Raw genomic sequence first — 14,074 nt, forward strand, 5'->3', positions numbered from 1 at the left:
ACAACACACAAAGGAAAGAATGTATGTCTACTGTCCATTAACCAACAGCTTTAAGGTCAGATATGCTAAACATTCAGAATTTTTTGGATTCTAGGAAGGTAGCATAGTGCTATCCTGCAGGTCTGTAGTCAAACATGTTGAAAATTCTAAAGTAAAATATATCAATTTCATACCAAATGGAATAAATACAGATTAAAAGCAGCCTCAGCCTCACATCGAATCAGATCAACTTTTACTACCAAATGAGTTCAAGCCATGCCAGGTATGGCTAACAAATTAAGTATGATAAACTTTAGGCTTTCAAAATTTTTTAGGTTTCAAAAATGTGTATAATGGATTGTGGCCTATATGTAATATGTCGCAGGGGCGGGGGGGGGAGAACAATAGAGAAAAATAGAGTACGGCAGGTGGGCAGTATGTGTGCGTGCGTGCATGGACAGGCGGTCAAGGAGCCGTGAGCCGAGGGAGTGAATCTGGAAGAGCGCTGGGCGCACAGTATTCTCAGCAGACAGAAGAAAAGGTGCAAAGACTAAGGCGGAACTGTCTCTGACACGTTTAAGAGGAAGCAATCAAAAGTGAGTGGGAGGAAATGAGGTTGGAGGTAAAGCAGGGATTCATTTAGGGCCCCGAAGACCATCGCATGGACTTTAAAATTTTCTGAGTGAGTCCGGAAACCACTAAGGGGTTTTGAGCAGAAGAGTGATGATGATGCATAGTTTCAAAGTATTACTTTAAAATAAATCTGTTGAGAATAGGCTGCAGGAGACCAGGATGATACAGGGAAATGAGTTGGAAGGCCACTGCAAAAATCTAAGTGAGAAATGATGGTGGCTTACATCACGGTCGTAAGAGTGGCTGTGGAGAGAAGCAACAAGATTCTGGATATATACTGAAGATAGTACAGGGAGGATTTGTTGATGGATTAGTTATAAGGTATTAGAGAAAGAAAAGAACCAAAGATCACACAAAAGTTTTAGATCTAATCAATTAAAAGCAATAGTTCCCATTTGTTGAGATGAGGGGGAGGAAATCTGAGGATGGGCAACAGTTGGGACACGAAGCTTGGGTTTGGACATTTTAAGTCTGAGATACCAGTTAGTCATCTTCTAGAACTGCACTGTTCACTACAACAGCTATTAGCCACGAGCCACACTTAAACTTTAATGAAAAATTCATTTCCTCATTTACACTAGGCACACTTCAGGTAGGTAATAGCTACATGTGGCTAGTGGCTACTGTACTGGACGGCACAGATACAGAACATTACCATCCTTGCAGAAAGTTCTATGGGGAAGCACTGTTCTAGAAACTATGTTTTGTAGAGTACCTACTACTTTAGGCAAAGCAATGGTATAAGAAGGATAAATAAGCAGGACCCCTACTTTGAAGAGACTTCCAGAGAAGAGAAAGAAATATTAACAAATAATAAAACCAGAGATCAGCATAAAAGGTGTTTGTTTGAAAACTGATTTTGTTGGGGCAAACTCTATGAAACACGGCTTTTGGGAACAATCCACGCCATCTTGGGCCCCAGCCCCAATCAATTTGTTTGTATTAAATGCTAGGTCTGGCCCCGGTTGAAAGAGATACGGGACAAGACCATCAGAAGTGTGAACAGAGAAAACTTCTGAACCTTCAGCACTTTAAATGGCACCAGGCAACAAAGCAGTGTGAATGAGAAAACCCTTCCCTCAGTCTCCTTGATTTCTTCCTCCTCTTTTATTCCTCTCTAATCTTTTGTTATCTGTACTTTAAGTTCTAAGCTACTTGAGGGCAGAAGTACATTCTTTTCATATTTTTCGTTTGTGATTTTGTAAAAGCAAATGCATTTTCTCAACTTAACTTGAGACGGATGAATTGTTTAAGGCTTTCTGTTTCACATACAGATTTGAGAAGTAGTTTGAACTCTATTTTGAAATAATGGCATTTCTGGGATAGTTTATGGGAAAAACAAGGTCGAGTATTTAAAATCGGGAATGTTTCAGAAAGCCCAGGGTGTACGGTATCCAAACAGTGCGTTTCTGCTGGGAAGTTTAAGCACTCATGCCAATTGAGTGTGTCAATCATCGTTTCACTTTTAGTTACTGTCTCTTATAATTTGGGAATATGTTCTATTTCTATCACCTAAATATAACCTGTCAAGGTAGTCAAAGATCAGAGGAGAAAGGATTTCCTTCTATACTAGTAACTAACATTCAAAATCCTTTATCAAATTATGTTCTGTCTTTAGCTCTTTTCTAACTTGATTGGAGTGATTAGTACCATTGAGTCAGAAAATGTTAGCTGTCATATATATCTGCAGACTGCCAATACGTATACATGTTTTTATATCATGATGGTTTCCTGAAAGCAATTTTAGCTACCCAGAAAAACTCAATAATCCCTAATGATATATACAGTGCCTCCCTCATGGGCAAATATGTGGACTTTAACTTAAGAAGCTATTCTATATGTTGCATCACTATAAATTTTTTAGGAACATCTGCAGTTTTGCTCAGTCAGTCCATATATGCTGCTAGTAGTGTAACTAAACCTTTTACTGTGTGAAGCCACGGAGATTCTGCAGGTGTTTGTTACAGCAGCAATTTTCCCTAAATAATAAACCCTCTATTATTTCTTACAGTATAAATAAGGTCAAAATACTGTAACATTTTCATTTCGTGTTTAGACTCGGAACACCAATAACTTTCGTGACAATGGAGATACGTACTTAAGTGAGCAGCATACTGAATCTGAGGCTGAGAAAATTCTATGGCACAACAGAAGCAAGGATCAACAGTGCTCGCTGGCTGCCAGTTGAATCATGTCTCAGGAGAATTCTGAATTCAATGAAGTATTTATGATTCAGCAAGAGAGTTGTTTAGCCAGGTTTGGAGAAGTATCGTAAAGCATCTGTACTCAAGTTGTCAACTTTTCAAAGCAGTTCTGGACTGAGTTATTGAGAAAGCAAATATGGGGTGGGGGGAGTAGGTTCAGTTAAAGCTTCTTTTTATCAATAGCTTGGCCACAAAGAAGTACACTCCTTAGTCCAAACGGATAAACACACACCTGGTACATCTGGACAGTTTCTCCTTGAAATTCTCTGTAGAGAACATGGTTACCATATGGACAGATGCAGCTTACTGTACTCTTCAACTACCTTGACTTTTCTAAAAACTACTCGTTTTTTTTAACCACTGTCCATGGCTTGATTCTCAAATATAACAAAGAAACTTAGATTTGACACTTGCTAATTTTAGTTTTCACTAAGCAGAAAAAACCCAACAATGCTTGATATTTTAATTCAAATAAATTATGTGAGGCTTTCAAAAGGGGCAATGACTAAATAAGTTGGTTGCAAAGAATATGAAATACAATTAAATGCCTTAATTTCCTCCTCTTTAATAATTAAACTTAAGTCCACAAATATACTACTAGTGCCAAACGCAAGAAAATTTCATGGGATGTGAAAGCCTAGGATTCTCAGCATTGTTTTAATATATGAGTGTGCTATATAGTATTTCAGGAAAAATCAAAAGATGTTAGTATTAAAACAAAGCCTCTGTCTTTGTATAGGGCTATTGCCAACTTCAAACAGTGCACTTGCCACACTGCAGGGGCACAACCACCTCTACAAAATGCTAAGGTGCCATCGTGACAGTGACTTGTCTCCATCCTGAGCTAACCTGACACGCTTCCAATATAAACTAGCACTATATAAAAACAAACTTTTGATAAGGAGCTCAAAGACAAAGAGGCACTGAGCACCTAGCATGGTGAACACACAGTTTCATTCTCAATACAGTTGACCCTTGAACAATGCAGGCATTAGGGGCGCGAACTCTCCACACAGTTGAAAATCTGCACATAACTTACAGTCAGCCAGCCTTCTCTATCTGCAGTTCCTCGTGGATTCAAGTAACCTTGAATCGTGCAGTACTGGAGGATTTACTATTGGGAAAAAAAGCCCCATATAAGTGGACCCTGGCAGTTAAAACTTGTGCTGTTCAAGGGTCAACTCCACATGTTTGCTAAGTGATGGATTTAAGATGCAAATACAAACTTTAGCCCACATTACTGGCTTTACTGATGTAGGTGTTTATGCCCTCATCATGTTCCAAATGGAATTATGGCAACTAAAAAACATGCATAAAATATCGTAAAGATAAACTGAGAGTAAATAAGAAGAAAAGTTGCAACGGGGTAAGTGAATAAGATGGAGCCGATAAGCACGGATTTGACTACTTCATCTTCACTCTGTAAGATTTAAAAAGTACACATTATCTTTCTAAGGAAGAACCATGTCATTTAATTTGTTGCAAATTTCTTTTCTGCAAGTATTCAGAATAAAAAATCGGATTTTGCCTAATGAAGAGTCTGGGAACTTGAAATCCATGTTTTGGCTCAAGAAAACCTTTTTAGTCCCAGAAATCATTGTTTACGATCACAACAGGTGAGGAGAAGACAGTGCAGACTCTAGACTCAAGATCAGTAAACTCTCGGTGAGGCAGAGAACAAGTATCTTCACAGACTGACCTAAGCTGGAGGCAGGGGACAGTAATAAGTAAAAGTGTGCCTGAGAGATGTATTATGGAACCAAATGAACAGAAACCACAGGACATCTATATTTAAAACAAACAAAAACAACAGGAAGCATAAGCATCAACCTACTTTATCTCAGACACCCCGAGAGTTCACTTACCTATCGCTTGAGCTAACGCTATGACAACTTCCTGGCAAGTTGTGACTTCGGTGACCCCACAAACAATCCTCTGAACTCCGTCCACCCATACTTTAAGTTCCATGGTGCCCCAGCCAGTCACCAGAGGGCCCTGAGACTGGTCATCAAGGCGTCAGGTCATGTCTCTGGCCACGAAAACACGGAAAAGGCAGAGTCTGTGTAGTCAGCTAAAAAGAGGAAAAAACATCTTTAATAAAACAAATCTTACCATTTCTCCTAGTAAGTAAATGTTACCAAAACAAATTTTAATATATCATAGTCCTACTACCATTAATGACCATGGGCTTACTTATTCACAGAACTGAACTTAGAAGTGTGACTACAACCATGGCCACCAATCATGACACCTCATGGTACTATTTCCACGATTAGAATATTAATCATAAAGTCACTCTCCATTGACCAAAGAAATCTTATTTACTTGACCAAGCCCTATTGCTCAACATACAAACTAATTTATTACAAAAATTACTTCATTAGGATAATTTCTGAGGTTAAAAAAAAGAAAAGTTTTTTTGTCATTTTAGGAATCAAAAACAATTGAACCAGTTTCCGCAGCCTTGTCACCATCTGTTTGTTCCCTGTGTCCCTTGCCTCACACTCTTGGCCAAGGGACCGAGAGTGTTGTCTACACCACTGAAACTTCAACACCAAGTGCAGCATAAGGCATAGGTGTGCAGAAAATATTAGCTGAAGGATATTAATTCCTTCGTTGGCTAACAACTTCCCCATCTATGATCTGCTTGTCCTCTACCCATTTATTTAACTGGAGTTTGATAATTGTCTTAAACTTTTTTTTTTAAAACATCTTTATTGGAGTATAATTGCTTTACAATGGTGTGTTAGTTTCTGCTTTATAACAAAGTGAATCAGTTATACATATACATATGTCTCCATATATCTTCCCTCTTGTGTCTCCCTCCCTCTCACCTTCCCTATCCCACCCCTCTAGATGGTCACAAAGCACCGAGCTGATCTCCCTGTGCTATGCGGCTGCTTCCCACTAGCTATCTATTTTACATTTGGTAGTGTATATATGTCCATGCCACTCTCTCACTTTGTCTCAGCTTACCCTTTCCCCTCCCCATATTGTCAAGTCCATTCTCTAGTAGGTCTGCGTCTTTATTCCCATCTTGCCCCTAGGTTCTTCATGACCATTTTTTTTTTTTTTTTAGATTCCATATATGTGTTAGCATACAGTGTTTGTTTTTCTCTTTCTGACTTACTTCACTCTGTATGACAGACTCTAGGTCCATCCACCTCACTACAAATAACCAGTTTCGTTTCTGTTTATGGCTAAGTAATATTCCATTGTATATATGTGCCACATCTTCTTTATCCATTCATCTGTCGATGGACACCTAGGTTGCTTCCATCTCCTGGCTATTGTAATAAGAGCTGCAATGAACATTTTGGTACATGACTCTTTTTGAATTATGGTTTTCTCAGGGTATATGCCCAGTAAAGGGACTGGTGGGTCCTACGGTAGTTCTATTTTTAGTTTTTGAAGGAACCTCCATACTTACTGTTCCCCACAGTGGCTGTATCAATTTACATGCCCACCAACAGTGCAAGAGGGTTCCCTTTATTCCACACCCCCTCCAGCATTTATCGTTTGTAGATTTTTTGATGATGGCCATTCTGACCGGTGTGAGATGATATCTCATTGTAGTTTTTTTTTTTTTTTTTTTTTGCGATACACAGGTCTCTCACTGTTGTGGCCTCTCCCGTTGCGGAGCACAGGCTCCAGACGCGCAGGCTCAGTGGCCATGGCTCACGGGCCTAGTCGCTCCATGGCATGTGGGATCTTCCCGGACCGGGGCATGAACCTGTGTCCCCTGCATCGGCAGGCGGACTCTGAACCACTGTGCCACCAGGGAAGCCCCCTCATTGTAGTTTTGATTTGCATTCCTCTAATGATTAATGATGTTGAGCATTCTTTCATGTATCTGTAGGCAATCTGTATATCTTCTTTGGAGAAATGTCTATTTAGGTCTTCTGCCCATTTTTGGACTGGGTTGTTTGTTCTTTTGATATTGAGCTGCATGAGCTGCTTGTAAATTTTGGAGATTAATCCTTTGTCAGTTGCTTCCTTTGCAAATATTTTCTCCCATTCTGAGGGGTGTCGTTTTGTCTTGCTTATGGTTTCCTTGGCTGTAGAAAAGCTTTTAAGTTTCATTAGGTCCCATTTTTTTACTTTTGTTTTTATTTCCATTTCTTTAGGAGATACATCAAAAAGGATCTTGCTGTGATTTATGTCACAGAGGGTTCTGCCCATGTTTTCCTCTAAGAGTTTTATAGTGTTTGGCCTTACATTTAGGTCTTTAATCCATTTTGAGTTTATTTTTGTGTATGATGTTAGGGAGTATTCGAATTTCATTCTTTTACATGTAGCTGTCCAGTTTTCCCAGCACCACTTATTGAAGAGGCTGTCTTTTCTCCATTGTATAATCTTGCATCCTTTATCAAAGATAAGGTGACCATATGTGCGTGGATTTATCTCTGGGCTTTCTATCCTGTTCCATTGATCTATATTTCTGTTTTTGGGCCAGTACCATACTGTCTTGATTACTATAGCTTTGTAGTATAGTCTGAAGTCAGGGAGCCTGATTCCTCCAGCTCCGTTTTTCATTCTCAAGATTGCTTTGGCTATTCGGGGTCTTTTGTGTTTCCATACAAATTGTGAAATTTTTTGTTCTAGTTCTGTGAAAAATACCAGTGGTAGTTGGATACGGATTGCATTGAATCTGTAGATTGCTTTGGGTAGTAGAGTCATTTTCGCAGTGTTGATTCTTCCAATCCAAGAACATGGTATATCTCTCCATCTATTTGTATCATCTTTAATTTCTTTCATCAGTGTCTTATAATTTTCTGCATACAGGTCTTTTGTCTCCTTAGGTAGGTTTATTCCTACCTTTTATTCTTTTTGTTGCAATGGTAAATGGGAGTGTTTTCGTAATTTCACTATCAGATTTTTCATCATTAGTGTATAGGAATGCAAGGGATTTTTGTGCATTAATTTTGTATCCTGAAACTTTACTGAATTCATTGATTAGCTCTAGTAGTTTTCGGGTAGCATCTTTAGGATTCTCTATGTATAGTATCATGTCATCTGCAAATAGTGACAGCTTTACTCTTCTTTTCCGATTTGGATTCCTTTTATTTCTTTTTCTTCTCTGGCTGCTGTGGCTAAAACTTCTAAAACTATGTTGAATAATAGTGGTGAGAGAGGGCAACCTTGCCTCATTCTTGATCTTAGTGGAAATGGTTTCAGTTTTTCACCATTGAGGACAATGTTGGCTGTGGGTTTGTCATATATGGCCTTTATTATGTTGAGGAAAGTCCCCTCTATGCCTACTTTCTGGAGGGTTTTTATCATAAATGGGTGTTGAATTTTGTCGAAAGGTTTCTCTACATCTGCTGAGATGATCATATGGTTTTTCTCCTTTGGTTTGTTAATATGGTGTATCACATTGATTGATTTGCGTATATTGAAGAATCCTTGCATTCCTGGGATAAACCCCACTTGATCATGGTGTATGATCCTTTTAATGTGCTCTTGGATCCTGTTTGCTAGTATTTTGTTGAGAATTTTTGCATCTATGTTCATCAGTGATATTGGCCTGTAATTTTCTTTCTTTGTGACATCTTTGTCTGGTTTTGGTATCAGGGTGATGGTGGCCTTGTAGAATGAGTGTCGGAGTGTTCCTCCCTCTGCTATACTTTGGAAGAGTTTGAGAAGGATAGGTGTTAGCTGTTCTCTAAATGTTTGATAGAATTTGCCTGTGAAGCCATCTGGTCCTGGGCTTTTGTTTGTTGGAAGATTTTTAATCACAGTCTCAATTTCAATGCTTGTGATTGGTCTGTTCATATTTTCTATTTCTTCCTGGTTCAGTCTCGGAAGGTTTGCATTTCTAAGCATTTGTCGATTTCTTTCAGGTTGTCCATTTTATTGGCATAGAGTTGCTTGTAGTAATCTCTCATGATCCTTTGTATTTCTGCAGTGTCAGTTGTTACTTCTCCTTTTTCATTTCTAATTATATTGATTTGAGTCTTCTCTCTTTTTTTCTTGATGAGTCTGGTTAATGGTTTATCAATTTTGTTTATCTTCTCAAAGAACCACCTTTTGGTTTTACTGATCTTTGCTATCGTTTCCTTCATTTCTTTTTCATTTCTTCTGATCTGATCTTTATGATTTGTTTCCTTCTGCTAACTTTGGGGTTTTTTTTTTGTTATTCTTTCTCTAATTACTTTAGGTGTAAGGTTAGGTCGTTGATTTGAGATGTTTCCTGTTTCTTAAGGTAGGATTGTATTGCTATAAACTTCCCTCTTAGAACTGCTTTTGCTGCATCCTATAGGTTTTGGGTTGTTGTGTTTTCATTGTCATTTGTTTCTAAGTATTTTTTGATTTCTTCTTTGATTTCTTCAGTGATCTCTTGGTTATTAAGCAGTGTATTGTTTAGCCTCTATATGTTTGTATTTTTTACAGATTTTTTCCTGTAACTGATATCTAGTCTCACTGCGTTGTGGTCGGAAAAGATACTTGATACGATTTCAATTTTCTTAAATTTACCAAGGCTTGATTTGTGACCCAAGATATGATCTTTCCTGGAGAATGTTCCATGAACACTTGAGAAGAAAGTGTATTCTGTTGTTTTTGGATGGAATGTCCTATAAATATCCATTAAGTCCATCTTGTTTAATGTATCATTTAATGCTTGTGTTTCCTTATTTATTTTCATTTTGGATCATCTGTCCATTGGTGAAAGTGGGGTATTAAAGTCCCCTACTATGGTTGTTTTACTGTCTATTTCCCCTTTTATGGCTGTTGGTATTTGCCTTATGTATTGAGGTGCTCCTGTGTGGGGTACATACATATTTACAATTGTTATATCTTCTTCGTGGATTGATCCCTTGATCATATGTAGTGTCCTTCTTTGTCTCTTGTAATAGTCTTTGTTTTAAAGTCTATTTTATCTGATATGAGAATTGCTACTCCAGCTTTCTTCTGATTTCCATTTGCATGGAATATCTTTTTCCATCCCCTCACTTTCAGTCTGTATGTGTCCCTAGGTCTGAAGTGGGTCTCTTGTATACAGCATATATATGGATTTTGTGTTTGTATCCATTCAGCCAGTCTATGTCTTTTGTTTGCAGCATTTAATCCATTTACCTTTAAGGTAGTTATCAATATGTATGTTCCCATTACCATCTTCTTAATTGTTTGGGTTCGTTATTGTAGGTCTTTTCCTTCTCTTGTGTTTCCTTCCTAGAGAAGTTCCTTTAGCATTTGTTGTAAAGCTGGTTTGGTGGTGCTGAATTCTCTTAGCTTTTGCTTGTCTGTAAAGGTTTTAATTTCTCCGTCAAATCTGAATGAGATCATTGCTGAGTAGAGTAATCTTGGTTGTAGATTTTTCTCCTTCATTACTTTAAATATGTCCTGCCAGTCCCTTCTGGCTTGCAGAGTTTCTGCTGAAGGATCAGCTGTTAACCTTATAGGGATTCCCTTGTGTGTTATTTTTCCCTTGTTGCTTTTAATATTTTTTCTTTGTATTTAATTTTTGACAGTTTGATTAATATGTGTCTTGGCGTGTTTCTCCTTGGATTTATCCTATATGGGACTCTCTTTGCTTCCTGAACTGGTTTAACTATTTCCTTTCCCATATTAGGGAAGTTTTCAACTATAATCTCTTCAAATATTTTCTCAGTCCCTTTCTTTTTCTCTTCTTCTTCCAGGACACTTATAATTCGAATGTTGGTGTGTTTAATGTTGTCCCAGAGGTCTCTGAGACTGTTCTCAATTCTTTTCATTGTTTTTTCTTTATTCTGCTCTGCAGTAGTTATTTCCACTATTTTATCTTCCAGGTCACTTATCCGGTTTTCTGCCTCAGTCATTCTGCTATTGATCCCTTGTAGAGTATTTTTAATTTCATTTATTGTGTTGTCATCACTGTTTGTTTGCTCTTTAGTTCTTCTAGGTCCTCGTTAAACGTTTCTTGTAGTTTCTCCATTCTGTTTCCAAGATTTGGATCATCTTTACTATCATTATTCTGAATTCTTTTTCAGGTAGACTGCCTATTTCCTCTTCATTTGTTAGGTCTGGTGGGTTTTTGCCTTGCTCCATCATCTGCTGTGTGTTTCTCTGTCTTCCCATTCATCTCACTTTATGGTGTCTGGGGTCTCCTTTTAGCAGGAGGAGGTTACCGTTGCAGGTTCGTAGTTCCCATTGTTTTGGTGTCTGTCCCCAGTGGCTAAGGTTGATTCAGTGGGTTGGGTAGGCTTCCTGTGGAGGGGACTAATGCCTGTGCTCTGGTGGATGAGGCTGGATCTTGTCTTTCTGGTGGGCAGGTCCACGTCTGGTGGTGTGTTTTGGGGTATCTGTGGCCTTATTATGATTTTAGGCAGCCTCTCTGCTAATGGATGGGGTTGTGTTCCTGTCTTGCTTGTTGTTTGGCATAGGGTGTCCAGCACTGCAAATACTCATTTTCTAACTGTCTTCAATTTAAGAGTTATTCTAATAATGTAAACTTTTTTTTTACTTGTTGTGTTTCCCCAGTGTTTAATATTTTGTTTAGCTGCATTATAGGTGAAGCAGAAAATTCTGCATTCTCATATGGTCAAACAATATGTCTTGATTTTTTTCTATTGATTAGAATGTTATTATTAGCCTACTAAAAATCAATTACACACAATTCTTTTTTCTGTGGGTTTTTAAAATCTCAACACTTCCTGTGTTAATAAATCTTTAATCAATCTATGATTTGTTTGCCCATTGTCCTGTGATCTTCCTATTTCTTTGCTGTTTTTAAAAAAGAATGTTAAAAGTTTATGAGATGTAATAAACATTGATTTAATTAAAGAAAACATTTAAATTTAATGGTTTACAATGGCACGGCCATTTCAGGATTAATTGATCATTTAAAAACTTATTTAAAAAACAATACGAACTTTTCCTATAAAATAGTATTTACTACAAATAGTAACTTAGTCCTTTTACATTCTGTTAAAGGACCTAAGACAGTTTGAGGGTACCTGGTCACCTGGGTAGATGAGTCAGAACACATGTGAGATGAATGAGAATAAACCTAATTACTTTTTCTAGGGATGGTACAAAAACACTTTTTGTTGGGACTTCCCTGATGGCCCAGTGGTAAAGAATCTACCTTGCAATGCAGGGGACGCAGGTTCGATCCCTGGTTGGGGAACTAAGATCCCGCATGCTGTGGGGCAACTAAGCCCACGTGCCACAACTACTGAGCCCACGCGCCTCAACTAGAGAGCCTGCATGCTGCAAACTACAGAGCCCACACACTCTGGAACCCACACATCACAGCTAGAGAGAAGCTCCAACGCCACAACGAAAGACCCCACGTGCCGCAACTAAGACCTGACGCAGCCAAAAATAAATAAAACAAATAAATAATAAATAAGTCTTAAAAGAAACCTTTTTGTCACACTGTAATTTCCCAGAGTGCCGCTTCAGCTCTCTCTGCTTCCACTGCAGCGCCAAGGTGGCTTCACTAACCCCCTTTATGCCCAGAGGAAGGACCATCTGCCCCCAGCAAGCTGATTCCCAAACTGTGTTCCTCAGTTAGGAAATCTGTAAGATGTTAAATTTCTGGGGAAAAAGGGCTCCAAGGCCGAGGAAATGTAAGAAATCCAGTAAACAAAGCTTAAAAAGTTCCTTTACTGCTAGGTTCTTTGAGCATTATATAGGCTGGTGTGCACTCCAAGTGTCAAATAAGAGGTTTATGTGCTACTGTCCCTAATACATTTAGAGAACATTTAAGGAAAGGAAACATAAGACTTCTGACTTAAAATAAGAGTTCTGACTTAACATAAGAGTTCTGACTTAACATAAGAGTTCTGACTTAAAATAAGTGCTAGGCACTCTATTTACTAAAAATAGAATATGTATTATTCTTCCTTGGGATAAGTTAAGATGAAAAAACGGTCAAACATTAATATATTGTGTTAAATTAATATATTAAAATTAAATTATTTTATTAAAAGGAAAAGCAGCTGAATTTTTAAAGCTGAATTAAAATTTATTTAATACATAGTCCCTTATGTTTCATTAAAAGATTAAACTTGGACCTTTCAACTTAAAAGCTTTCGCACAGCAAAGGAAACCACTGACAAAGACAACTTACTGAATGGGAGAAAATATTTGCAAATGATATGACATAAAGGATTAATATCCAACATATATAAATAGCTCATACAACTCAACATCAAAAAAACAAACCACCCAATTAAAAAATGGGCAGAAGAACTGAACAGACATTCTTCCAAAGAGGAAATGCAGATGGCCAATAGGCCCATGAAAAGATGCTCAACATCACTAATCATCAGGGAAATGCAAACCAAAACCACAGTGAGATATCACCTCACACCTGTCAGAATGGCTATCATCAAAAGGAACATAAGTAACAAATTGTTGGCGAGGACGTGGAGAAAAGGGAACCCTCCTACACTGTTAGTAGGAATGTAAACTGGTGCAGCCACTGTGGAAAACCGTATGGAGGTTTCTCAAAAAAACCAAAAATAGAACTACCATATGACCCAGCAATTCCACTTCCGGGTATACATCCAAAAAAACCAAAAACGCTAATTCGAAAAGATACATGCACCCCAATATTCATAGCAGCATTATTTACAGTAGCCAAGATATGGAAGCAACCTAAGTGTCTATCAACAGATAATGGATAAAGAAGATGTGGTATACATATCCAGTGGACTACTACCCAGCCATAAAAAATGACGAACGTCTTGCATTTGCAGCAACATGGATGGACTTGGAGGGTATTGTGCTAAGTGAAATAAGTCAGAGAAAGACAAATACTATATGATATCACTTATATGTGGAATCTAAAAAATACAATAAACGAGTGAATATAACAAAAAAGGAGAGTCACAGATACAGAGAACAAACTAGTGGTTACCAGTTGCTGGGGGGCAATATGGGAATAGGGGACTGGTCAGTACAAACTATGGAGTGTAAGATAGGCTCAAGGATGTGTTGTACAACATGGGGAATATAGCCAATATTTTATAATAACTGTGGATGGAAAGTAACCTTTAAAATTGTACAAAAATTTAAAAAATTAAAATAAAAAAGTAAACAGCATTATTTTAAAAAAGATATTAAACTTGGGAAACCTAACACGAAAGACAGCAGATCTCATTAAAAGTTCTCCCCACCCCCCAAGAAACCTATATTATTTCAAAGGAACTTATGAGGCTCATTATTAAGTTCCATTAAGGTTTTAGTATACCATCACATTTTTTTTTTTTTTTTTTTTTTGCGGTACGTGGGCCCCTCACTGTTGTGGCCTCTCCCGTTGCGGAGCA

At 37.9% G+C, this 14,074-nt stretch overlaps 1 protein-coding gene across 5 annotated transcripts in view; it reads right to left on the bottom strand.

The window, feature by feature from the left end:
- The window catches only part of RASSF8 (Ras association domain family member 8), a 129,780-nt gene that overhangs the window by 13,681 nt on the left and 102,025 nt on the right, over positions 1-14,074 (bottom strand). For 3 of the 5 annotated variants that reach the window (XM_004325794.4, XM_073788947.1, XM_073788948.1), the window contains exon 2: positions 4,682-4,887. The exons of the other annotated variants lie outside the window; for them this stretch is intronic. In XM_004325794.4, the coding sequence (XP_004325842.1) occupies positions 4,682-4,784 (103 nt within the window). In that variant the 5' untranslated portion in view covers positions 4,785-4,887. The remainder of the gene's footprint in view (positions 1-4,681; positions 4,888-14,074) is intronic. 5 annotated transcript variants of the gene reach the window in all.

Source organism: Tursiops truncatus, chromosome 11, assembly GCF_011762595.2.
Source record: "Tursiops truncatus isolate mTurTru1 chromosome 11, mTurTru1.mat.Y, whole genome shotgun sequence".
Taxonomy (NCBI): domain Eukaryota; kingdom Metazoa; phylum Chordata; class Mammalia; order Artiodactyla; family Delphinidae; genus Tursiops; species Tursiops truncatus.